The sequence below is a fragment of the Megascapheus bottae genome, chromosome 22 (assembly GCF_031878675.1).
Source record: "Megascapheus bottae isolate mThoBot1 chromosome 22, mThoBot2.hap1, whole genome shotgun sequence".
In the NCBI taxonomy this organism is placed as follows: Eukaryota; Metazoa; Chordata; class Mammalia; order Rodentia; family Geomyidae; genus Megascapheus; species Megascapheus bottae.
The window spans coordinates 22,579,104-22,602,752 of record NC_143530.1 but is presented as its reverse complement, the minus strand read 5'-3'; the positions used below and the strand labels follow the sequence as shown (position 1 = coordinate 22,602,752).

At 40.1% G+C, this 23,649-nt stretch overlaps 2 protein-coding genes and 1 long non-coding RNA gene across 4 annotated transcripts in view; 1 reads left to right on the top strand and 2 right to left on the bottom strand.

Annotated features, from left to right (window-relative positions):
• The window catches only part of Nup153 (nucleoporin 153), a 64,132-nt gene extending 63,185 nt beyond the window's left edge, over window positions 1-947 (bottom strand). The window contains exon 1 of one of the 2 annotated variants that reach the window (XM_090356339.1): window positions 927-947. The gene's annotated coding sequence lies outside the window, so the exon portion shown is untranslated. The remainder of the gene's footprint in view (window positions 1-926) is intronic. The other variant, XM_090356344.1, reaches the window with a different exon arrangement.
• LOC150048357 (uncharacterized) overlaps window positions 1-23,649 on the top strand; it is a 53,553-nt gene that overhangs the window by 12,232 nt on the left and 17,672 nt on the right. The window contains exon 2 of the long non-coding RNA XR_016539325.1: window positions 9,818-9,920. This is a non-coding gene — a long non-coding RNA (uncharacterized LOC150048357). The remainder of the gene's footprint in view (window positions 1-9,817; window positions 9,921-23,649) is intronic.
• Window positions 3,872-23,649, bottom strand: part of Kif13a (kinesin family member 13A) — a 168,118-nt gene continuing 148,340 nt past the window's right edge. Inside the window, 6 exon segments of the mRNA XM_090356335.1 lie at window positions 3,872-9,414; window positions 9,416-10,210; window positions 18,340-18,444; window positions 18,955-19,106; window positions 21,177-21,288; window positions 22,880-22,927. Coding sequence (XP_090212461.1) covers window positions 9,376-9,414; window positions 9,416-10,210; window positions 18,340-18,444; window positions 18,955-19,106; window positions 21,177-21,288; window positions 22,880-22,927 — 1,251 coding nt within the window. The 3' untranslated portion in view covers window positions 3,872-9,375.

Genomic DNA, 23,649 nt, shown 5'->3' with positions numbered 1-23,649 from the left:
AAGGCTAGAGCTCTACCACGTGAGCCACACTTTCAGCCATTTTTTAATGTGTGGTACCAAGGAATCAAATCCAGGTATTTGTGCATGCCAGGCAAGCACTCTACCACTAGGCCAAACTCCTGCCCCCTCCCCATTTTTTAACCTTTTCCTAACCCTGCCTCTACTTCCATTTCATTCTCACCTATACTAAGAATAGAAAAAAAAATCAGCGGGTAATACTATTTTCAGGCAAGAAAGATGAATCTGTTTAGTATCAGTGCATAACCCCGTTGTATTGTAGTTTGTTCAGTGTAAAGGATTTCAAATTCATTGTCCCTTATAAAAATTTCAGTAAGTCTATGAGGTACATAAAACCACGAATCCCATTTTCAAGATGGGGAAATAGCCTTGAAGGTAAAAAACTTGTCAAGATCATAAAGGCTAATTGTGATGAAGCTGGAACTTAAATCCAGAAAGATTATCTTTACCAGAAATGGTCTCAAATTTTTTTTTGTTTTCTTTCTTTCTTTCTTTCTTTCTTTCTTTCTTTCTTTCTTTCTTTCTTTCTTTCTTTCTTTCTTTTTTGCCAGTCCTGGGCTTGAGCTCAGGGCCTGAGCACTGTCCTTGGACTTTCTCAAGGCTAGAACTCTACCACTTGAGCCTCAGCACCACTTCCGGCTTTTTCTATATATGTGGTACCAAGGAATCAAACCCGGGTCTTCGTGCATGCTAGGTAAGCACTTTAACCACTAGGCCAAACTCCCCGCCCCAGAAATGGTCTCAAATTTTTATGTTAAAAGAACTATGTGATACATAGTTACATTTGATTCTTAGTTTTGAATTGCCAGCAGAATGGGAGAAACTAGTTAATGGCATTCCTTCTTTTTCTACTTAGCATGGGGGATATGCCTGTGTGGTTTTTTTGTTTTGTTTTGTCTAGTGCTTACCATCCTTATAGCTCAAACTGTCAGCTGGGGCACCTCTCATAGTCATTGAATTGGTATTGTAAGATCTATGGACAGTTCTAATAGGGAGAACTTATACAAACCTAAAGTACTACTTCATTTGGGGATAAGGTCAACATCAATAGTGATATCACACAGCACAAAGCCTTGAACGTATGATGAAAACAACACTCTCTCTAATCTTCTATGCCCAGAATTCTAGTCTAATAATGAAAACAAACAAAAACCAATCTACTAGAAGGGTGGTTTTAACATATCGTACCATAGTCCTCAAGACTGCCAAAGACCAACAGAGAGGGGGAATAAGGTTGAAGTATTTTATATGTGTGAAAATTGAATTTAGAGACTTTGTTCTAAATTTAGCACTCTACCACTTGAGCTATAGTTCCACTTTGGGCTTTTGGTTTTTTGCTTTAAAGACTTTACAGCCCAGGCTGGCTTCAAACTGCTACCCTCAGATCTCCTTTGCTTTCCATGGAGCAGTGCTTTCCTTTTCACCCTGACTTTTATGAATGAAAGTATTAAGAGTTTTCTACTTTTGTAGGTTCTCATTCACTTGGTTTCATCCTAGGCCTTCAGCTATGTAACTTCTAGTTAGTTGAGATGGTTTAAAAATATCTTCAAATCTTTTTATAGTCCTCAAAGGAAGAGTCTGATTCTCTCCCCTCAGTGGGAGCCAGACTTAAGCCTCTCACCTCTAATAAATAGAATGTGGTGGGAGTGAGGAAATGTGACTTCTAAGACTGCATCATAAAAGGCCCTGCTGCTTCTGTTCTGTCTCTTGAACCACTCAAATTAGGAAGCCAGTGCCATGTTTTAAGGACAATCTAGCAGTATGGAGAAGCCTTACAGGGCAAGCCCTTCAGCTGTGTGTGAACTGCCCTAAAAGTGGATCTTCTCAGGCTCAGATAATAGAAGTTACACTCAACTGCAACCTTGTAAAAGATTTCAGCCAGACGCTCTCACTTACCCATATCTGAATTTGGGCTCCATTGTCAGAGATAATAAAATGTTTAATATTATTTAAGAATGGTAAGCCTAAGGTCAATCCATTCTGTAGTAATAGATAATATACTACCTTTCTTATATAAGTACAAGGGCTTTCTTACATATATAAAGGATTAGCATTAAAATGTGGGTGTGGGGCCAGGAGTTGGTGGCTTGTGCCTGCAATGCTAGCTATTCCAGAGGCTGAGCTCTGAATATCCCCTCTTGAAGCCAGCCCAAGCAGGAAAGTCTGTGACACTCTCAACCTCCAATTAACTATCCAAAAGCCATAAAGTGGAGTTGTGGCCTTGTGCGAAATAGCTCAAGGATGGTGTTGAGTCCTGAGTCCAAGCCTTAGGACCAACATATACACAAATGTGGCTAAGTTGGCATCCTCACATGAAGCAGTCCTGTACAAGTGATGTTAAGGGTGTATCTCATAACCTTCTTGGTGAAATCTGTCCTCTTAGCACTTGCTGCTGCTCAGTATTTTTGATTTTTTTTGTCAGCTGTGGTACTTTAACTCAGGGCCTGGGCACTGTTCCTGAGCTCTTTTGCACATGGCTACCACTTCCACAGCACCACTTCTGGTTTTCTGGTGGAAAACTGGAGATGAGTCTCATGGACAACACTGTCCAGGCTGCCTTTGAACCACAATTCTCAGATCTGAGCCTCCTGAGTAGCTACGATTACAGGCTTGAACCACCAGTACCTGGCTGGCTAAGTATTTTAACAGTGTTGCTTGTGAAGTAGGCTTGGCTTACTTGTGGTTAACCACAGGGTAGATAAAGGAGGGCAATGAACCAATTACATAAAGGCTATGTTTTTCTTTGACTAAAAATCCTAGGCAAACTAGGTAGCCACAGTGCTGCGGCTACCTCCTTCTGGACTAGGAAGACAACAAAACATTCGAGAACATCTCCATAGTTTGACTCGGGAACATGTTTGGGAGATGAAGGCTGCAAATAACTGCACAGCTGTTATAAACACCATTTTCCAGTTTTAAAAATCTACATAGTTCAAGGCATTTTAGATAGTATGACAGAGCCAAGTTAGTTTATACTGTGCTAAAACTAAGCTGGACTGATTTTTCTTTTCCAAATGGGCCTTCCCTTCTTCCAGAGACTCTTAACTTCAAATTTTACCTGTTTTGTTTGCTTTGGTGCAACACCGTTACTCTATTATCTTCCTAGAATATTCAGCAATAGGGGCCCTGAAGAATTGAAGAGCTCCTTTCTAGGAAGGCCAAGCAAACCTAAGGCAAGCTCCAAGATGGAGCCAGTTGTTGCCAATGGGGCTCACAGCAACCCTGAATATGAGAACAGTATGTAAGGTGCAGGAACCCAGTGAGTACCCAGACTAGAAAAAGAAGTTGTTTACCCAAGCATACACAGACCTCTCTGTGTGTCCCAGAACATTGGGAAGATAAGACCAAGGAGTTTCATTTCATTTGTACACATTGTATCCAGGGAACAATGGCCAGTAAGTGGCGCTCAATATATAATTCTTTTTCCTCTACTGAGGGGATTAGACAAAAACACAGGCAGGTTAAATTTAGACTTTGGGGCTCTGCTTTCACTCCAGTCAGTTCCAATTCATGGTCTGTGAAAGGGCAGATCTTGTCTTCTGCCCTTCATATGGAGTTTTCTAGATTCATTTTCTCATCCAGGACTTGTGGGAGAAGCTGCTGGCATTGGAATGGAGGAGAAAACTGAGAGGAACTGTAACATATTTTAGCAATTTTAGCAGTAACATATTTTGGCATTTTGTTCTTTTTTTTTTTAAGTCTCAAAAAATGGGCTGCATTGCCGATACAAGTTCAAGGCTAAATATCCTAAGCTTTCCACATGACAGGATGCCAGTAGCTGTTGGTTCAGAAGACAGCAAAAATTCTTCCTTCAAGAATATTTTCATAACATAACCAGAATACTTTATTTTCTTTTTGCACTGGGGCTTGAAACCAGGGACCTGTGTTCTTGGTTGGCTAATCAGACTCCATCTCTACTGAAGACTTTATGCTGTTTAATGGAAGACTCTATGGATTTGTCTGCACAGACTGGCTTCAACTTGTCATTGTTACGCAACTGTCAAGTAGTTGACCCCTTTGTATAAAATTCAAGTAAGTTTTAGGGCTTCCTCTTCATTTTCCTCCCTCTGGAAGTGGCCAGAAGGTACTCTTTTATCTAGAGCAGCTTAGAACTAATTTTTGGAAACTTCAGAATAATACCATTTCTTTTCTGTCAGTCATAGGGCTTGAACTAGAGGCCTGGCACTGTCCCTGAGCCCTTTTGCTCAAGGGTAGTACTCTAGCATTTTAAGCCACAGCACCACTACCACCTTTCTGGTAGTTAATTGGAGACAAGTCTCATGGCCTTTCCTGCTGGGGCTGGCTTCAAACCACAATCCTCAGATCTCAGCATCCTGAGTAGCTAGGACTAAAGGTGTGAGCTACCAGCACTTGGCTATAATACCATTTTTAGATAAAATGTTGGCAGTAAGATATTTCACAAGTATTGATTGGTGTTATGTTATTTTCTGTAAAGATTGCAAGCCTTTTGGACATAGTAACATGCTATGTCTTGCCTACTCCAGAAACTTCCCTGGAGAATGCAGGTCAGGGGTGAGATTTGGGTGTCATAAGATGCCACACCCTCTTGTCCTTAGTTAGGTGCCCACATCTTCCTCCAAGTAGTAACCCTTCCAGATAGAACATTAAAAGGACAGGCTGATGGAAGTGTGGGCTGAATTCTTCCATTGTCCAGACTCACTAACTGCTCTGTGTTTATCCCTTAGAAACAATGATGCTTATGCCATACATGCTGTCAAAGCAACTGATAAGTATAAAGTGTATGGAATAGTGCCTAGTGTACAGCAAGCCCTTAATAAATGTTAGCAGGTGGGCTAGGATGTAGCTCAGTGATAAAAGTGCTCTCCTAGTAAGGGAAACGTCAAAAGACAAAATAAAGTTAGTTGGTAATGTTTAACACTACAGGGATATGCTTCTATGCAAATACAGTAAATCTGAATTACAGGGTTATTAAAGACAAACGGCTCATATTTTAAAATCTGAATTAGACAATCTGTATTCTAAAACACACATACACAAATCTGTACCAATTAAATACAATAAAGTTGAAAGGATATAAATTACAGGTTTTTCTTTTTAAAAACAGACAATAGTAAAATAACTACAGTCAGTTCACTATACACAAAAAATCATGAACAGCAGCTTTTCAATAAGGTCTCCAATATATGTGACTCATTTATAGATGCAAAGGACTTAAAAAAAGGTACATACAGCAGGCTGTACACATTTTCTTGCTCTTCCTCTCACAACACATCTACATCTGTAGAGACGAATTGTATAGGAATCTACAGAATAGGTAAATTACTGTAGTACAAACGTTCACAAACGTAACTCCAGAGTGTCTCCACTCACAGGAGAACTTTACAATTGAAGACACAAGGTTGTCTGTATTCAACCATCTTCAAACACAGTGAACAGTGAACCTGTGAACTTTGTAGTTCAGGCCATCTTGTCAGCATTTTTTTTTCAGAATTAACAGCAAAACCACAACACAATGAAATTTATCTATCCCAAAACACAACACACACACACACACACACAAACACACACACACCCTTCCTCTAGTTCCCAACTCTAACACTTGGTGCTCCTTTGTGTTTGCTTACAGTAATACTGCTCTCTGCATTACATTTTTCTGTGGATTGAACCAAGGTACAGGAAACGCTGGGCTGGCAGTCATTGTCAGTGATTATAATACAATGTCAAGTCAACAGGTGTTGGGCTAGGTGGAAGACAAGAGCTGGGAGATTTCTCAGTGTGCTTAGGAAACAGAGAACAGAGAAGGGCACCATGTGGCTTGGAGCCAAGGGAAGTATGGCACCAAACTTGCAGTCAAATATATATGCTCACTAAAACAAGGGTGGACACCACAGATGTTGTCTCACGTAAGTTCTTTGGTCATATCAAGAACAGCATCTGTAACCTTTCCTGTAAAGATGGATTTGCAAATTCATCCTTAGACAATATTTTTCATTTGCGCATGTCAAAACAATTGCCCAAGTTACATGGTAATAAAGACGAGTACCTTATGATTTTCTACAAATCATTTTATCTGCATTTTTGTGTGCAGCCTGTCTCTGAACAGATATAGATACACATTTCATATACATAATATATATTATTTATAAAAAAAACCCACAACAAATTAGAGCACTGACTCAGATCCTACTGTAAGAACTGGTTAAAACTGTACAAGAATAAAGTCCATTTGAATTTGTAGAGGTCTCTGCACAGTTGGGATGTGTAGTAAGTGCAAACAAAAATACTGTCACTTAATTCAATCCAGGATTTCAGTTCTCTTGCTTTCTGGAAAAAGCAGAGGTTACAAGTCACCCCAGTGGCAAAGTGATGCTTCTCCAGCTGGGGTGTGTGTGGGGGAGGAGCAGATGGCTCCCTGTGCTGGTCTGAGGTCAGGGTAGGTTGCAGCAAGTTGTAAGATGGAGCTGGTGCTTTCCTGTGGTGAACAGGTGAACAGAACTGTTGAGCTGTGGCCAAGCCTGGGCACGCTTGCTGCTTCTCACGGTGTGGCTGTGCTTCCCTGGAATGCAGAGGCTGGTGAGTCCAAGCTCTACAAGGGGCCCACCCCTTTCTGAAGGGACCTGCAGGACTGGATTTATCATGGAATCTACTTCTGCAATCCACATCACACAAGGGAAAAACTTAGGCCAAAAAGGAAGCTCCTGTGAAGTGATCTATGCCCTAAGTCACAAAAATCAAATTTTAGTATTTAAAAAATTTTTTCTCTTTTTTGATCGGTCATGGGGCTTGAACTCTGGGCCTGGGGGTTGTCCTTGAGTTCTTTAGCTCAAGGCTACCACCGTACCCCAGAGTTATCCCTGAACACTTCAGCTCAAGGCTGGAGCCACAGTGCCACTTCTGCTTTTCTAGTGGTTAATTGGAGATAAGAGTCTCACAGCCTTTAGTGCCCGGGCTGTCTTTGAACTGCAATCCTCAGATCTTAGCCTCCTGAGTGTCTAGGATTACAGGCATGAGCCATCGCACTCAGCTCTTAAAATGTTTTTTTTGTTTTTTTTTGTTTTTTTTTTGGCCAGTCCTGGGCTTGGGCTCAGGGCTTGAGCACTGTAGTTGGATTTTCTCAAAGCTAGCACTCTACCACTTGAGCCTCAGCACCACTTCCGGCTTTTTGCTATGTATGTGGTACCGAGGAATCGAACCCAGGTCTTCATGCATGCTAGGCAAGCACTCTACCACTAGGCCAAACTCCCGGCCCCTTAAAAAGAGTTCTTAAATAGATTTTCATACTGTCAGAACAAATGTGCTTGCCTAGCATTCAAATCCTAGCACTGCAAACAACAAAACTCTAACATCACAAAAAAATTAAAGCAAAGAAATAAAAATTCCCATAATCCTGTTATTTTGGTACAACAAACATTTTTGCAGACTCCACTTTTAAGATAAGCTGTTTTGTCAGGGATACCCTATTGCAAGATCTAAGAGAGAAACTTTTTATATTTGTTGGGTTCTAAACAATCTAGGCAAGAAGGGGTTATGACCTCTCTCTTTTATAGCTCATCTTCTCAGGAATATTCTTAGACATCCCACTTTCTCTTTATCCTGGGAGTGTGTGTGTGTGTGTGTGTGTGTGTGTGTGTGTGTGTGTGTGTGTGTGTGTGTGTCTGCATTTCCCATTTTCTACTCCATATGGATAAACATTTAAGGGTGGTATAATTTCTAGAAATTTGATTTTTTGACAGGGCACTTTTCTCATCATCCCCTAGTAAGTCTGTGGCACATTTAGGGTTGAGAAGACAATCTAATTCAGGTTTTATTTCAAGATCAACAGGGAAAAATGTTTTGCTTACAAGAACAAATTTGAGCAGTGAATGACTTCCTTTTTAAATATGATGCTGGGGATTGAACCTGTGACTTTATACATGGATATATGTATACACATATACACATATTTATATACATATACACACATATATATGTATATATACATATATATGTGCTCCATTTCTGGCTTTTAATGGTTAGCAAGAGATAAAAGGCTCATGGACTTTCCTGCCCAGTCTTGGTTCAAACTAACCCTCAGATCTCAGCCTCTTGAGCAGCTAGGATTACAGGTATGAATCATGAAAACCTAGCAGCATTGTTGTTTTGTGTATGTGTGCTGATCCTGGGGTTTAAACTCAGGGCCTAAGCACTGCCCCTGAATTGTGTGTGTGTGTGTGTGTGTGTGTGTGTGTGTGTGCGCATGTGTGTGTGTGTGCGCGCACATGCACATGCACTCCCACACCTGTGTGCACAAGTGTGTTCAAGAATAAACTAGCATTCTACCACTTGAACTACAGCTCTAATCTGCATCCTCAGATCTCAGTGTTCTGAGTAGCTAGGGTTATAGGTATGAGCCACTGGTGCCCAGCAGCTTTATTATTCTTATAATGAGGAGAGAAAAGCTGTGGGCTTTGTTGTTGTTGTTATTGTTTTTTAACCTGTAAGAGATCATCGGCTCGTTTTGGGTGCTTATTTGAGTACACAGTGTAAATGATTATACACGTGGAAAGTAGTAGTGTAGGGAAGTTTGGAGAGGTACCATAACTATGGCATCCTTTACTAAGCTTCTGTTTGGATGGGCTCACTCGGTGTTTTGCCAAGCCATGGCTCTCCTATGACTTACACAGGTACGGGACCAAAAATAAAAAGGAGTGAGGTGTGGGAGAGGGAAAATGTGAACAGAAAGGAAAGGCAGTACTTAGGAACAGATCACTTAGACATTCATAATCTCTTGTTTACATAATTCAATGTTTTTTCTGTAGCAAAAACCAATTTTGTTCCAATATGGAAATTAATATGATAAGCCAATCTGGGTAACAGCCAAAACCCAAATTTCAAGCACTCAGGAAATTTGCTTACTCCTTCCTGAAACACTTTTTTAAACAACTAATTTACCGATGTTTCTTACAGTTTCTGATGTGATTTTCCCCCCCTTTTCCAGAGCTGAGAATATAATGTAGGATTAATGATCTATCACTGAGCTACACCCCCCCAGATCACTGTTTTTCTTACTGACACAAACGTAAAATAGGATATAATAATCAAAGGATAAACAAATTAAATCAGATGGTAGATGCTACCAGATTTAGGGCAGAGGTCAAAGCCACCAGAGAATTAACATGAGATTAAATGATCCTTAGCCATCTGAATGTTTAATTCAATATCAATTCATATGCCAATTAAAAAAATCCATTGGTCTTATATATGTCATGGTTCCCAAAGCAGATGTGATCTTTCTCAGGGAATGACCTGCACAGGTTGAAAGCTTGCTCCCCTGTCTTTCCTACAAAGTTTACTATGGTGGGGGATCTCTGGAGGTGGGTGTACAACTGGACATACTCACTGAGAACCCAGAACCCAGTGGGCTGCCTCTGAAGTTTATTACCTGGTTATTCTCTAACTTGATATGCAGCTGTCCAGCATCCTGAGGCCCACCTCGGACTCTCTTACTGTCTGCTTTATCCGGTAGGTTTTTCCTACCGGATGGCTCTCCAGCAGAATTTGTTAAACCATCAAAATCTTTCCCATCGGACACACCCATGAACTCTGTGAAGGAATGGTCCTCCAGGATGTTCATGGTATGTTCTATTGTCACCTCCCGGGGGCAGAAATCTCTGGCCGGTTGGCCATTTTTGCTAGGGTAAGCATCTAGTTCTGAATGTGAACCAGTCCTGCTCCTCACTTTAGAGTTTTTCTCAGGGGTGCTCTGGGATGAAGTGCTCCCTTTGGCTAAGGCACTGTTTTCCTTGAGTGGCACCATGATGATTTTATCCTTTTCCAGGTCTTTTTCTTCCTCCATCAACTCTCTGCTTGAGGATGGTCTGGAATCGTGCACAAGGGAAGGCCTAGGGTGCTCGTTGGAGTCTGGCTCCTTCGTCTGCATGGTGAGCTGGTCTGAGCTATCACTGGAAGGGACCACCATATCAGACAGAGTGGCATTGGAGGCACTGTGGGAAAAGTAGCCACTGGTAATACTGCTGGTGGTGGGGCTACGAGACACTTCCTTCTCCAAGACCCGTGAGTTTGTCAGATCTACTTTAGAAGAAAACCATTCTCTGTTCTCCAAGCTGGCATTGTAAACACTGAAGTCAGCAAACTCCACAGGTACATAAGGCTGCGAACTTATCAGCTTCCGGTTAATAGCTTCCAGCTCATTTTCTTCCTCCTCAGAGTCCTAGAGGAATGAAGCAAACTTCAGTCACTAACTCTTTGTGGAAACAGTATTCTTTTGACAAGTTTTACCCACTTCACTATGAAAGGCACTCTCACATCTTCAGTTTCTCTCCTCCTTTCCCCCCAAGTTTGATCAAATCTTGTCACTGATAATAGACATGAGCATTCTATTCTCTGAGCTGTGTGAACATAAAGCCTAATAATAAATGACACTTATTTCTTCTGTATCCCCTCCAGGTTAACGAGAAACCTTTCATTCTTTCGTTTATGAAAAGGAATGGTTTTAAAGTACAGTAGACTTTTAGTTAGTTGTTTCTCTTTTCTCATTAAGTGAACAAAAGTCACTCCTGCATTTGGACTTGAAATCTTAACCTTGGGAGCAAGGTACATTGGTAAAGGAACTCTATGAGAAGTTTCTGAACTGTGTTATGATGGGGGGAGGAGGCACTAACATAAAAATCACTACAGCAGAAAGGGTAAGGACACAATTTCAACCCCCTTTTTTTTTTTTTGCCAGTCCTGGGACTTAAGCTCAGGGCCTGAGCACTGTCCTTGGGCTTTTCTCAAAGCTAGAGCTCTACCACTTGAGCCACAGCACCACTTCCTGCTTTTTCTATGCATGTGGTACTTAGGAATTGAACCTAGGTCTTCATGCATGCTAGGTAAGTACTCTACCACTAGGCCAAACTCCTAGCTCCCCTTATTCTTAATATTACACTAAATATTACTATAACATGGCAAAATTAATGATTTTTTTTGAGGAGCATGAGTTTGGTTAGAAAATAAGGAATATAGGTAGTAGGAAACTATAATAAAGGAAACTATATTATGTGGTTTTGGAACTTTGTAAAGATCGCTAACTATGCCAAAGTGGGTATCATTATCTCCACAATCTCTTATCAAAATAAATGATAATTAAAAACATTTAGTAGAAAACATTGTAAAACATGTGGGTATTTTATGTTCAAGTAAAAATAAATTCTATGTCATTATTTTAAATTAGCTTCATGAAGTAACCAGAAACATTGCAAACATTGCCTTTTACTGAGTACTGAAGTCAGGGCCTCACACAGGGTAGTCCAAGCACTTTACTACTTGAGCAGTGCTTCCAGCCTACAATATTGCTTTTTAAATCTGACTTTAAAATTGCCTGAGGATTGGAGTACTGGTAGTGAGCTGAAAGAGATATGATCCCTCTATCAATGAGTTAAGATTTGGCCCCTTGTTTTTTTTTTGTTAAAGAATTTATTAACATTGATTTTTACATATTTCAAATGACTTGTTTAAGAAACAAGTGTTCAGGGCTGGGAGTTTGGCCTAATGGTAGAGTGTTTGCCTAGCATGCATGAAGACCCGGGTTCGATTCCTCAGTAACACATACACAGCAAAAAAAAGCCAGAAGTGGTGCTGAGGCTCAAGTGGGTAGAGCTCTAGCCTTGAGAAAGTCCAAGGACAGTGCTCATGCCCTGAGCTCAAGCCCACGACTGGCCAAAAAAAAAAAAAAAAAAAGAGAGAAACAAGTGTTCAAGAAGGGAATCTCTATATACAATCATTGCCACTTAGTTTTTAGAACATAATCAAAATTAGGCTAAGGGTTTGTATATCATAGATACATATTAATTTATGAAATACAACATTATAGCCATAGAGTCATAGGTTTTTATGTCTATGTAGTTGTGTTTATATTTCCAATACCATGTCCATAGCATTGGGTATGCAAATATTGAGTCCTCGCTCTTGTATTGTTTGGATCTAATAGCCACATAGTAAGGATACCATGCGCCTTCTGTTCCTTTGGTCTTGATTTGTCTCATTCAACATGATTCACTCTAGATTCATCCACTTTGGCCCCTTGCTTTTATAACAATCCTGAATTCTGCTTGGGTGCCTACCAGTCTCATTCAAAGCAGAACTTACAACCTCAGAAGTACTTGGGTTTTTTTCCACTGGTCATCTGGTTTGACGAGCTATTTAAAATACCTGTACAATTATAAGGACTAAGTGACTGTAAAAATGCAGGACCAAAGGCTTAGTCATTAAGGTTGCAATTTGAGAGAGAGGGAAGGAGTAGGGAGAGAAGGGAGGATGACATGAGAAAGACAGTAATCATCATAATGTGACAGATGGTTGTTTATACATGATTTAAGTTTCATCTGTGTGTGTGTTCATGTGTATGTGTGTGCTCTGGTCCTAAGGATTGAATTCAAGGCCCGTATATTATCCCTGAGCTTTTATGATAAAGGCCAGTTCTCTACAACTTGGGCCACAACTCCACTTCCGGCTTTCTGGTAGTTAATTAGAGACAACAGTTGGCTTTGAACCTCAGTCTCAGATCTCAGCCTCTTAAGTAGCTACGGTTACAGGCATTATTTGTTTTTTTGCCATCTATCCAATCTTATGTTCATATTTTCTCTCCTTGGCTTCTCTGAGAGTACTCAAAAACAGCTTTTTATCATTTTCATTGACTCTCATTGTAAAAAATAATGTAACAGGCCTAATTTATATGGAATCTGTCATTCCGTGAACACTCATTTGATACTGACTAATGCTGGCTTATTCCTGTAATCGTAGCTGCTAAAGAGGCTGAGATCTGAGGATCATGATTCAAAGCCAGCTTGAGCAGGAAAATCTGTGAGACAATCATCTCCAATTAATACCTAAAGGGCAGAAGTGGAGCTGTGGCTCAAGTGGTAGAGCAAAAAATCTCAGTGACAGCCCCAGGACTGGCAAATACATACACAAAATAATGAGATAACAGTTTAAAAAATATATTTGAGGGATGAAAGTATGACTAGAACACAAGGAACACATAGTTATTAGCATATGTAAGGCCCTGGATTCAATTTGCAGATTCAATTAACAAAATCAGAAGTGACTGCATTAAGTTTTCTAAGAAATCAATAATCTTAATTCTTTGGATATTGAAGGGTGGAAACATTCATAATGTCACTATCTTTTTTTTTTTTTTTACCAGTCCTGGGACTTGAACTCAGAGCCTGGGCACTGTCCTTGAGCTATTTTCGTTCAAGGCTACCTCTCTACCACTTGAACCACAGTACCACTTCTTTTCTGTTTATGTGGTACTGAAGAATTGAAGCCAGGGCTTCATGCATGCTAGGGCAAGGATACCACTAAGCCTCATCCCCAGGCCTCACTATCTTATCTTTAAGCTGCTTTATAAATTAAGAAGAACCCTCCCTCCCTCCCTCCCTCCCTTCCTTTCTTCCTTCCTTCCTTCCTTCCTTCCTTCCTTCCTTCCTTCCTTCCTTCCTTCCTTCCCCCACTCCCCCCCCTCTTCTTTTTTTCTTGTTTTCTTATTTGTTTTATCCTGTCAGGGTAATGTATAGAGGGGTTACAGTTACATTTGTCAGATAGTAGGTGCATTACTTCTCAGGCATTGATACCCCTTCTCATGTTTTTGTCCCCCTTTCCCTCCCCCACCCCCTTCCCAATTATCTTGTTTTCCCCCCTTCCCTTCTTCAAATAAACAGATATACAATATACCAGGTAACAATTGAGAAGTTTGTGGTGGCTGGGAGTGTAGCTCTCAGGTAGAGTGCTTACACAAGACCTTGGGTTCTGTCTCCCATACCACAAATACAATACAAAACAAAACTGTAGGTAGAAGCTTGGTATGGTGACACAGGCCTGTAATTTAGAAGGCTAGTCAGGAGCATTCAGAGTTCGCAGGACATCTTGGGCTAAATAGTAAGATCTTGAATGAAAACAAAAACAAGAGCTAAAGGTGAATGGGATTGAGGTAGCAAGGGAATGTTGGTAAAGGAACAGATTTACTCGACAGAACTGTCAATCTGTAGCCATTGCTCACACTTCCTACATTCATCATACTTAGAATGAAATTTAAACCATTTGTTATTGGTTGCATTTCTTTTTGCTATAAACTGGGAAAATAACACAATTCTCCAGGCCCAAGTGTTTATCTGTTACAAGGGAAAAAAAATTCAGATAAGAACCCATCTGAGGGCCCTTTTAATGCCTCGGTTGCCTCTCAAAATCAAGGTAAGACCTTTTCCTCTAAAACATTATTTTCCTAAATGAAATATTCAAACACAAGTTTAATGAGTAAAAACAGGAAAATGTTTATCAAACTAGTAAGAAGTAACGCAAAATAACATCTTAAGGCCATCAGAATGACCTTGGTAAAACTGAAGATACCTTGAGAAGTTTAATAAATCCAAACAAAGAGCAGAACACATCCTTCACTTCAAAATGGGGTAAAAGTCCCAGCACCCCAAAGGATATTCTAAAGGACTGAGGAACAATTTTGTCTACAAAAAAGAAAACTGACTTGTGGGTAGGGATGTGAGGAGAAAACTGGGAATGAGGGAAAGAGGACATTGTCCAAAAAAAAAAATGTACTCTTTACCTGATTGATGTAACTGTAACCCCTCTGTATATCACCTTTATAATAACAATAGCAATTTTTGAAAAGAAAAATGAGTGAAAGTTAAGCATTTCCTACCCCTTAATAAAGGACTAAAAATGTACTGAATTATTACCTTCAGAAATACAGACAAAAAGAGGCTTTAAAGAAAACAGAGGTTTAAACTGAGTTAAAAAATGCAAGTAGAGGAGAGAGTTTGGTTAGCTAGATGTTTTTTCTTTATATCAGAAACATCATTCATCATGTATCTTACAGCACATTCTTACAGTGTCTTACAATGTCGAACAGTTCAACCCTGGGGCTTGAACTCTTGGGTTGGTCATTGTTCCCGAGCTTTTGTGCTCAAGGCTAGAACTCTAGCACTTGAGCCATAGTACCACTTTTGTTATTTTGTGGATATAAGAGCCTCCTAGCTGGTGTGGTGGCTCACGCCCATAATCCTAGCTACTCAGGAAGCTGAGATCTGAAGATCAAGGTTCAAAGCCAGCCTAGGCACTAACATCTGTGAGGCTCTTATCTCCAATTAAATAACAGAAAACTGGAAGTGGTGCTGTGGCTCAATGATAGGGTGGTAGCCTTGAGCTGAAGAGATCAGGGACAACACTCAGGCCGAAAGTTCAAACCCCATGACCCCCACCACCAGCATCAAACAACAAAAAAAGAGCCTTATAGACGTTCCTGCTGGGACTATCTTTGAACTTCAGTTCTCAGCAGTTTTCATCCTTCTGATTAGCTAGAATTTTAAGTATGAGCCACAAGTCTCAATTTACAGTGTCTTTGTGTGTGTATGTGTGACTAGTACTGGTACTTGAACCCAAGACATTCTGAGCTCTTGTTTTACTTTCTCATTCAAGGTTGGTGCTCTACGACTTAAGCAACAGCTCAACTTCCAGCTTTCTGCTGGATAGGAGTCTCATGGATTTGTCTACCCAGGCTAACTTTAACTTGAGATCCTCAGATCTCAGCCTCCTGGATAGCTAGGATTACAGGCATGAGCTACCAGCATCTGGTTTCAGAGAGACTCTTATCTTCAATTAAGTGTGCACACGCGCGCGCGTGCACACGCGCACACACACACACACACACACACACACACACACACACACAATCTGCCAGTGGATCTGTGGCTCAAGTGGCAGAGTGCTAGCCTTAAGCAAGAAAGTTCAGGTGCCTAGGTCCTGAGTTCAAGTCCCAGGACCAAAGCAAAAACAAATAAGCAAGCAAAAACAATAACAAAAAGTGTGTGGATACTACTATTCAAGAATAACTGCAATTCTTTCCATTAGTCTGACTCACTGTCTAGTTTTCCAGAATGCAAGAGAAAAAATGAATTAGGATCAAAGAAAGAAATATTTACATAAACTCATAATATGAAAATAAAATTATAACTTCCAACAGACAAACTACAGTCTCAGGTTAAACTCTACCAGAACACCCTGGAAAACTTAATTAAACAGCACTGTGAAGAGCCTCAGAGACAGGAGCACTCTGAAAGCTGGCTTTGAAGGAGAATAGAGGTGCCTCTCAAGTCAGACCCTAGCAAGAAAAGAGTCTAATCCAACCATACTTAGTGTATTTCATGGCACATTTCATTATAAAGTTTAACTGCTGCTTGAAATTTCTTGGATCGCCAGATGCAGGTGGCTCATGCCTGTAATCCTAGTTATTCAGGAGGCTGAGATCTGAAGATCATAGTTCAAAGCCATCCCAGGCACTAAAGACTCGTGAGACTCTTATCTCCAATTAACCACCAGAAAACTGGAAGTGATGCTGTGGCTTAAGGGGTAGGGTGACAGCCTTGAGCTGAAGAGCTCAGAGACAATGCCCAGGCCCAGGGGTAGGGTGATAACCTTGAGTTGAAGAGGTCAGGGACAGTGCCCCAGGCCCAGAGTCTGAGCCTTACAACCAACAAAATAAAAAATAAAAATAAATAAATAAAATTTATTAGGTCAAGAGAATAGGCTTGTATCGCATGCATGCTTTAAAGGTAAGCTGGGTTTTATGTTAAGCCATTTAAAAAAAAGTAAAGGAACTAATGATGGGAGCCAGTATGTGAATTGTGTGTGACCTGTTACATAGCTCCAAGGGGCATTGGCAGCTCCTGGATGAATTGTGCCAAAACAGATTGTTCTGATAAGTTTAAGTTTTGTGTCTGTGCACACCAGGGAAGAGAGTATTGACAATGAACAGACAGAATCAATCAGACATAGAGCCAGACAACTAAACAGCTAACAGAAATAGCCCTCTGACTGTTAAGCCCACCTCAGAGCCCTTATTAACAGGACAAGAAGTAGTCAGGAAAATGACAAATAGTTGATTATGATTCATAGAGACAAAAGGGTAGATGAAGAAGGTCTTATATCCCCTTTTCCATCACAAATGAGGACAGAGGCTTTGGAACAGAATAGGGAGAACCTGGAAGCAGAGGACAGAAAGAAGGACAGGTAAAAATGAAGGGAAAAGAGTACATACCTTCTTCATCTTAGGAACATCATTTTTTGGGGGGAGAAGGGGAATAATATGTGGGGACTAGGGTTCAAGGCTCTACAACATCTTTTTGATGGTTAATCAGGGATAGTCTCTCGAATTTGTCTGCCTAGGCTGGCTTCAAACTCAGTCTCCTCAGTAACTGTGATTACAAAGTGCCTGGCTCAGGAACACTGTTTTTTTTAAGATCTATTAGCAGCCGAACATGCAGGTAAGTGGCTAACTGCAAATCAGGATTAAGCTGGAATTGCTGTTCACACAGGGATGAGCAATAGCATATTCTAGAGCTGTTAAAGGACCTCACACTAAGGAGCCCATAGAATGGACCTGATACAACCTAGCTGGGAATGAAACCCTTTGCACTCTGCCAAACACAGATAATCATATGCAGCTGTAAACATCATGCAGCCTTCTCTTGACTGAGGCTGGTTTTAGTTTTTTCAAGCATTAGGATGCCATAGGAGAGGGAAATCTGAGACCAAATTAGTAAAATTCTTCCAGGCTGGAAAATAGACAGGCTCTCAAACATTTTTAAATGAAACTGAATGGATAATTTGAACTGCCTGGCTTAACGGTTCCAAAAGCTTTATCTCAAATGTCATTTAAAAAGCACATAAGAGGGAATGAGGTTTTACAGGTAAGGTTTCAACCTACTGATGGTAGAACAGAGATAAGCCATTCTGAAAGAAAGTTTTGAGAACAACAGATTGGCATGTGTTTTGGCAGCTAACTAACAAAGGTGACCTGAGCTAGAGGGATGATAGTGGGTGGTGATGAGTGGTGATGAACTACTGAGCAGCTACAAACTTCAGAATTATCTTGGCAATAGCATCAGGCAACACAGAAAAAGCTTTCAAACATACCCACAGCTAAATGCATGATTTACTTACTCCAAGTAAGTGCAACTCCTCTAGGTAGATTAACTTCAGAATCTGGGTCATATAGTATAGGCACATTAAAAAGATTTCAGTATTAGTTAAAAAGTGATCTCTTGGTTATACTTGTCTCAATTCAAGACCAGAATCATCCCTTTTAACTAAGCAAACTCATACTAAGGAAAAATAAACGTTAAAAAAATAGACGGTAGATGGAACACTTAAAAGAAGAAAAATAATCACAGGTCACAGCCATATTCATGCAACATGTCTTAATTTCTTCTAAAGCATTTGGAAGAAAGTCTGTGAAAGGGCTTTTAACCCACCACCAGGCAATATGACAGAAATGGTTCCAGAACTTACAATCTTCTTCTCACGTTTGCTACTGTGTTCTACTGGCATGCTGCTGCCATTGCTTCCTGAGGGTATAATGCAGCCAGGGTTATGAGCCTGAGATGGAGACATGCTCTGCAAAGGTTAAGACACATAGATGCATCACACACAAAAGACGAAAACAGCTGAAATACCTAGTAAGTACATGCATGTTAGACAAGCAATGCAACAATTTCTATTACATGTAAGTAACACAGCAGCCAATTTTGCAGGCCAGATTTGTGAACTACTGATGAAATCTGACAGGACTAGACAGATTTGGTGGCAAAAACAAAGAATCAGTAAGAGCTTTTAGTATTTTAAAAACATCCAGAGGACATCTCTTTCTCATTTGACAAATAATATGTTTTATATATATTTTGGAAAGCCATTGACACAAAGTAGTAAAGCCACAGCAATAACCACCATCAAAAACTTCAACCTCATCCTATGTGCTTGAGAAAGAGGTATCCGAGAACAGGAGCCACAGAGTGATTAGCCACACTTGTCTGTATACAGCATTCCACTTGCGACTGCAAACAGCCATTCTCTGCAGAAACTACCAATCCATCCTGTTTCACACGTACAGACTAGCCAGGCATTTACCTCTTGGCTTAGAAGAGGTCTTGCTTCAAGAGCTATCCTTTTCTTATGTTCCTCTTTTACAGGCATTAGGGGTTTGAAAAACTTTGGTGGCTGAGGGGAGAATGCTTTAAAAGGGCTGACGGTTAAGGCATGAGGATTCTCCGATGTACAACCTGAGAAAGACAAACAGGCATGAGTGTACAGGTACAGAGCATTTTTCCCCCCACTGGCACCCAGGAAGCTGGATATGGACATAAAATGCCCCCGAAGGCTCTTGTGTGGATGGCTCAGTCCTCAGCTCGTAGTGCTCTGAAGTGATTGGATTATGAGGGCACTACCTTCATCAGTAGATAATCCACTGATGAGTTCACAGATGACTGAATCAGGAGAGGAGAACAAATGGTAGAAGTGGGTAACTGAGAGACTTGTCTTCAAAAGGAGTATCTTAGCCAGGCACTGGTGGCTCACGCCTTTAATCCTAGCTACTCACGAGGCTGAGATCTGAGAATCATGGTTCAAAGGCAGCGCAGCACAAATGTAATGGGACTCTACCTTTAATTAACCACCAGAAAAAACTGGAAGTGGCACTGCAGTTCAAATGGTAGAGCACTAGAGCTCAAGTACAGTGCTCGGGCCCAGAGGTTAAGCCCCATCGCTGACTAAAAAAAGTAAATAAGTAAAGGAGTATCTTGTTCCTGGCCTCTCCTCTTCCTCTTTGCTCCTGACTACTAAGAGATGAAGAGCTATCCCTACCACACATTCCTGCTGCTGTGACATCCTCAGGCCCAAAGCAATGGAATCAGCTGACCTCGGACTGAAACATCTGAAACTCTTAAGCCAAAACAAATCCTTTCTTCCTTTGCTTACCCTCATTGTATTTTGCCTCAGCAGTACAGAGCAGACTAGAATACCATCCCACAGTAGGGTATGGTATAAAAAAGGAACACATAGCCTAATAGTTGGTTGAACATTGAAACGGATTTTGGCAAGAAGAAGGATAAGTCTATGTCGTCAATAAAGCATTACTAAAGGTGATAGAAAAACTGGAAGTGATAATTTTCTATCCTCTTTTGAAGATTAAGTAGTACTTACTAGACTAATGTTAGTCTAAGCTGTTTTGCCAAATCTGAATTCTGAGTCCTTATCATTTCTGTATGCATTCCAATACTTCATAGTTAGATATTTTACTTCCTATATCCCCTATCTCTATCTTATTTCTATAGTTACATTTGAAAATATCAAACAGATTGGGAGGGGGTCCAGGGAAGGAAACAGGGACAAAAACATGAGAAGGGGTATCAATGTGCAAGAAGTAATGTACCTACTACCTGATGAATGTAACTGTAACCCCTCTATACATTATCCCAACAATAAAATAATATATATATGAAGAAAATATCAAACAGAGGTTCAATAAATGTACTCAATGAATGAATTGTGTATACACTTTCATGTAATTTCCTGTTTTGCTCAGGATACCTAGCCCTACCTAAGGAAAGCTAATACTTCTCATTTTTTTCCCTCCTTGTTTAGCCTCTTTTCTCCTTTCTTATTTTCTCCCCATTTCTTATAACAAGGATAGGTGAGAGCATAGTATAAGCTGATTTACATTTTCAGAGAAAAATGTCTCCTTGAGACACTGGGAAGCTGTATTTAGGTAATTTTGTCACTGACCAAACTCACTTGTGGCATTACTTTTGAACCAGATTCATGTTTTCTCCAACATTCCTTTGAGTACAGAGGTGAATATTCCTTTGTGGGGAAAAATGAAGTAAGAATTGCATGTTTCAAGAATGACTTCAGTGGGGGGGAGGGAGGGAAATGGGTACCAAGACATGTGAAAGGGTATCAATGTATGTGAATTAATGCACCTTCTATCTGACAAATATCATGTAACCCTTTTACTAATTACAATAAAAAAAAAAAAGAATGACTTCAAACTTACAACACCTTGGAATGAACAACCCTTTCGAAAAATCTATAACCATACGTATAAAGTGGTATATGTTGGGCTCAGGCTGCAGCTCAGTGGTAGAAACTACTATGTGAGGCCCTCCAGGTTTAACAACCAAAAAAGTACTATTATTCAATATGATGAATACAAAAAGAAGTCCAATAAATGAATTTTAAGATCAATTAACTAGAATTTCAGCTTTATATCTCATTATACGCTAAGAAAGATATTTATTTTTCATGCCATTCCTAAGTAATTAAAAGGAAAATCATTACAAACACAATCTTACCACTGCCTTCTTTGCTCCTTCGAGGCGAATCCCTGGGTAAAGTTCCATAACATGCTACATCTTGGTAACTGGAGCTGTAGTCAGACACGTCAAACTGGTTCTCCGGCCAACCCTGCAAGGGAGAAATATGGGTTAACTGTGATTTAGTCACCTAAAATAAGAAAAGAAGCCAGGACTTGATTTTCTATTTTGTTTAATGGTGGTGTATGCCATTCCTTTTTTATTTTTTGATGAAATATTTGAAACACATGAAAATGTGTTAAATATAATAGCTATCATATATATTTTATATGTGCTTAATTGGTTATTTGAAATTGGATAGGGAAGGGGGGAAATCAAGATAAGCGGGGAGAGGGCAGGAGGGAAATGGGGACCATGTCATAAGAAAGGGTATCAATGTTTGTGAAGTTATGTACCTTCTACCTGGTGTATATAATGTAACCCTTCTAGTAATCACAATAGAAACAATAGTAGCTATCACAGCCAAGGGCTACCCAGGTAAATAAATGTTGATATTTCCTCAGGATTTAACAAAACCATTACAAACACAGTGAAGTCTACTTTTGAACCCCTGTGTGGTCTCATTCACCTTCATCTATCTAGGAAGTTAATTTGATCAATGTAATACACATTTAGGATGACTGGATTATTATTATTTTTTTTTTTTTTTTGCCGTTCTTAGGGTTTGAATTCAGGGCCTGGGCACTGTCCTTGTGCTTTCTCAAGGCTAGTGCTCTATTCTTCAACCACCACACCATTTCTGGCTTTTTTTTCTGTATTTGTGGTATCAAGGAATTGAACCCAGAGCTTCGTGCATGCTAGGCAAGCACTCTACCACTAGGCCACACACTTGGCCCCTGTGACTAGATAATTTAAAGACCAAATTGAAACATTTTTTTTGGCCAGTGTTAGAGCTTGAACTCAGTGCCTGGGTGCTGTCTCTGAGTTCTTTCACAGAAGGGCAGCAATCTTTGAGCCACAGCTCTACTTCTGGTTTTCTGGTGGTTAACTAGGAATGAGTTTCGTGAACTTTCCTGCCCAGGCTAGCTTTGAACCACAATCCTCAGATCTCAGTCTCCTAAATAACTAGAGTTACAGGCGTGATCCACAAGTACCTACCTTGGAACACTAATGAGAGTGAAACAATGCTCTTAACAGTAACAGTGTAAGCTGGGACTCTGCCAGACAAACTGGTTGTATGATTACTTTTAGAGTAATCATAGATTATTAAGACTTAAAAGTTCTAAATTTAAAAGTTTTAAAAGAGATTTAAAAATTCCAAATAGGCAAAAGACATTGAGGGTAATAAGATGAGAAACCTCTAGTATATGATCTAAACTTTATTTCCACTCCACTTCAACATTTTACAAGTTGGTTATATATATTTTGGGGGGGTGGGGGCGGTCAGTCATGTGGCTTGAACTCTGGGCTTGGGCTCTGTCCCTGAGCAGTTCTGCGCAAGGCTACAGCACCACTTCCTGTCTTCTAGTGGTTAAAGAGTCTAATGGATTTTAGTGCTCAGACTGACTTTGAACCAGATCCTCAGAATCTCAGCCTCCTGAGTAGCTAGGATTACAGGTGTGAGCTGCCGCTCTACACCCAGCTTAGAATTTAAGCTTCTGGAGGACATAATAAAAGACTGTAAGCACAGATTGTGTCTTAAGCTTCTTCTGCTGATATCCCAGGCCACACTACATACACACCTTGTCATCTTCTTCAAAGCCAGAAAGGTCTGGTCGACTAGAAGAGACCTAGAAGAGATGAACAGTTTCATCAATATAGGTTATATATTTGACATCATTTTATTTTCTGTTCATTTGCCAGTAATAAAGTTTGAATTCAAAGCCTTGGGCTTGTGAAGCAAGTATTTTACAGCTTAAGCCTGCCCCAGCCCACACTTTTCTTTTCATATAAGGAAATATAAAGTGTAGATATGGCTGAAGCCAGCATGATCTTCACCCTTCTTTCTTAGCTTCATAACTACTACCCTCAACTTGGGTGTTATTACCTCCATACATACTTTATATAATTACATGTGAATATGCTCATAAACAATAGCTAATATTATTCTGCAACATTTTTTTTTGTGGGTCATGGGGCTTGAACACTGGGCGTGGGCACTGTCCCTGAGCTCTTTAGCTCAAGGCTACCGCCCTACCCTTGGGCCTGGGCATTGTTCCAGAGCTCTTCAACTCAAGGCTACTGTCCTACTCCAGAGCCAAAGTCCCACTTCTCTAAACACAACTCTGGATGCATCTTTCAAATTACTATCCTTTAGTGTTTTATTTTTTTTCTTTTTTGGGGTATGGATATTGCTGGTTCTGAGGCTTTATTGCTCAAGGCTAGCACTCAAATATTATTTGAATTTAGTGTATTTCTGTTGTAATATTTATTTCTTTCCTCAGAATATTCTAATTTTTTAGCATAAAACAATTTTTCTTTCAGATGTGGATATAGTATATTTTATTAGGTT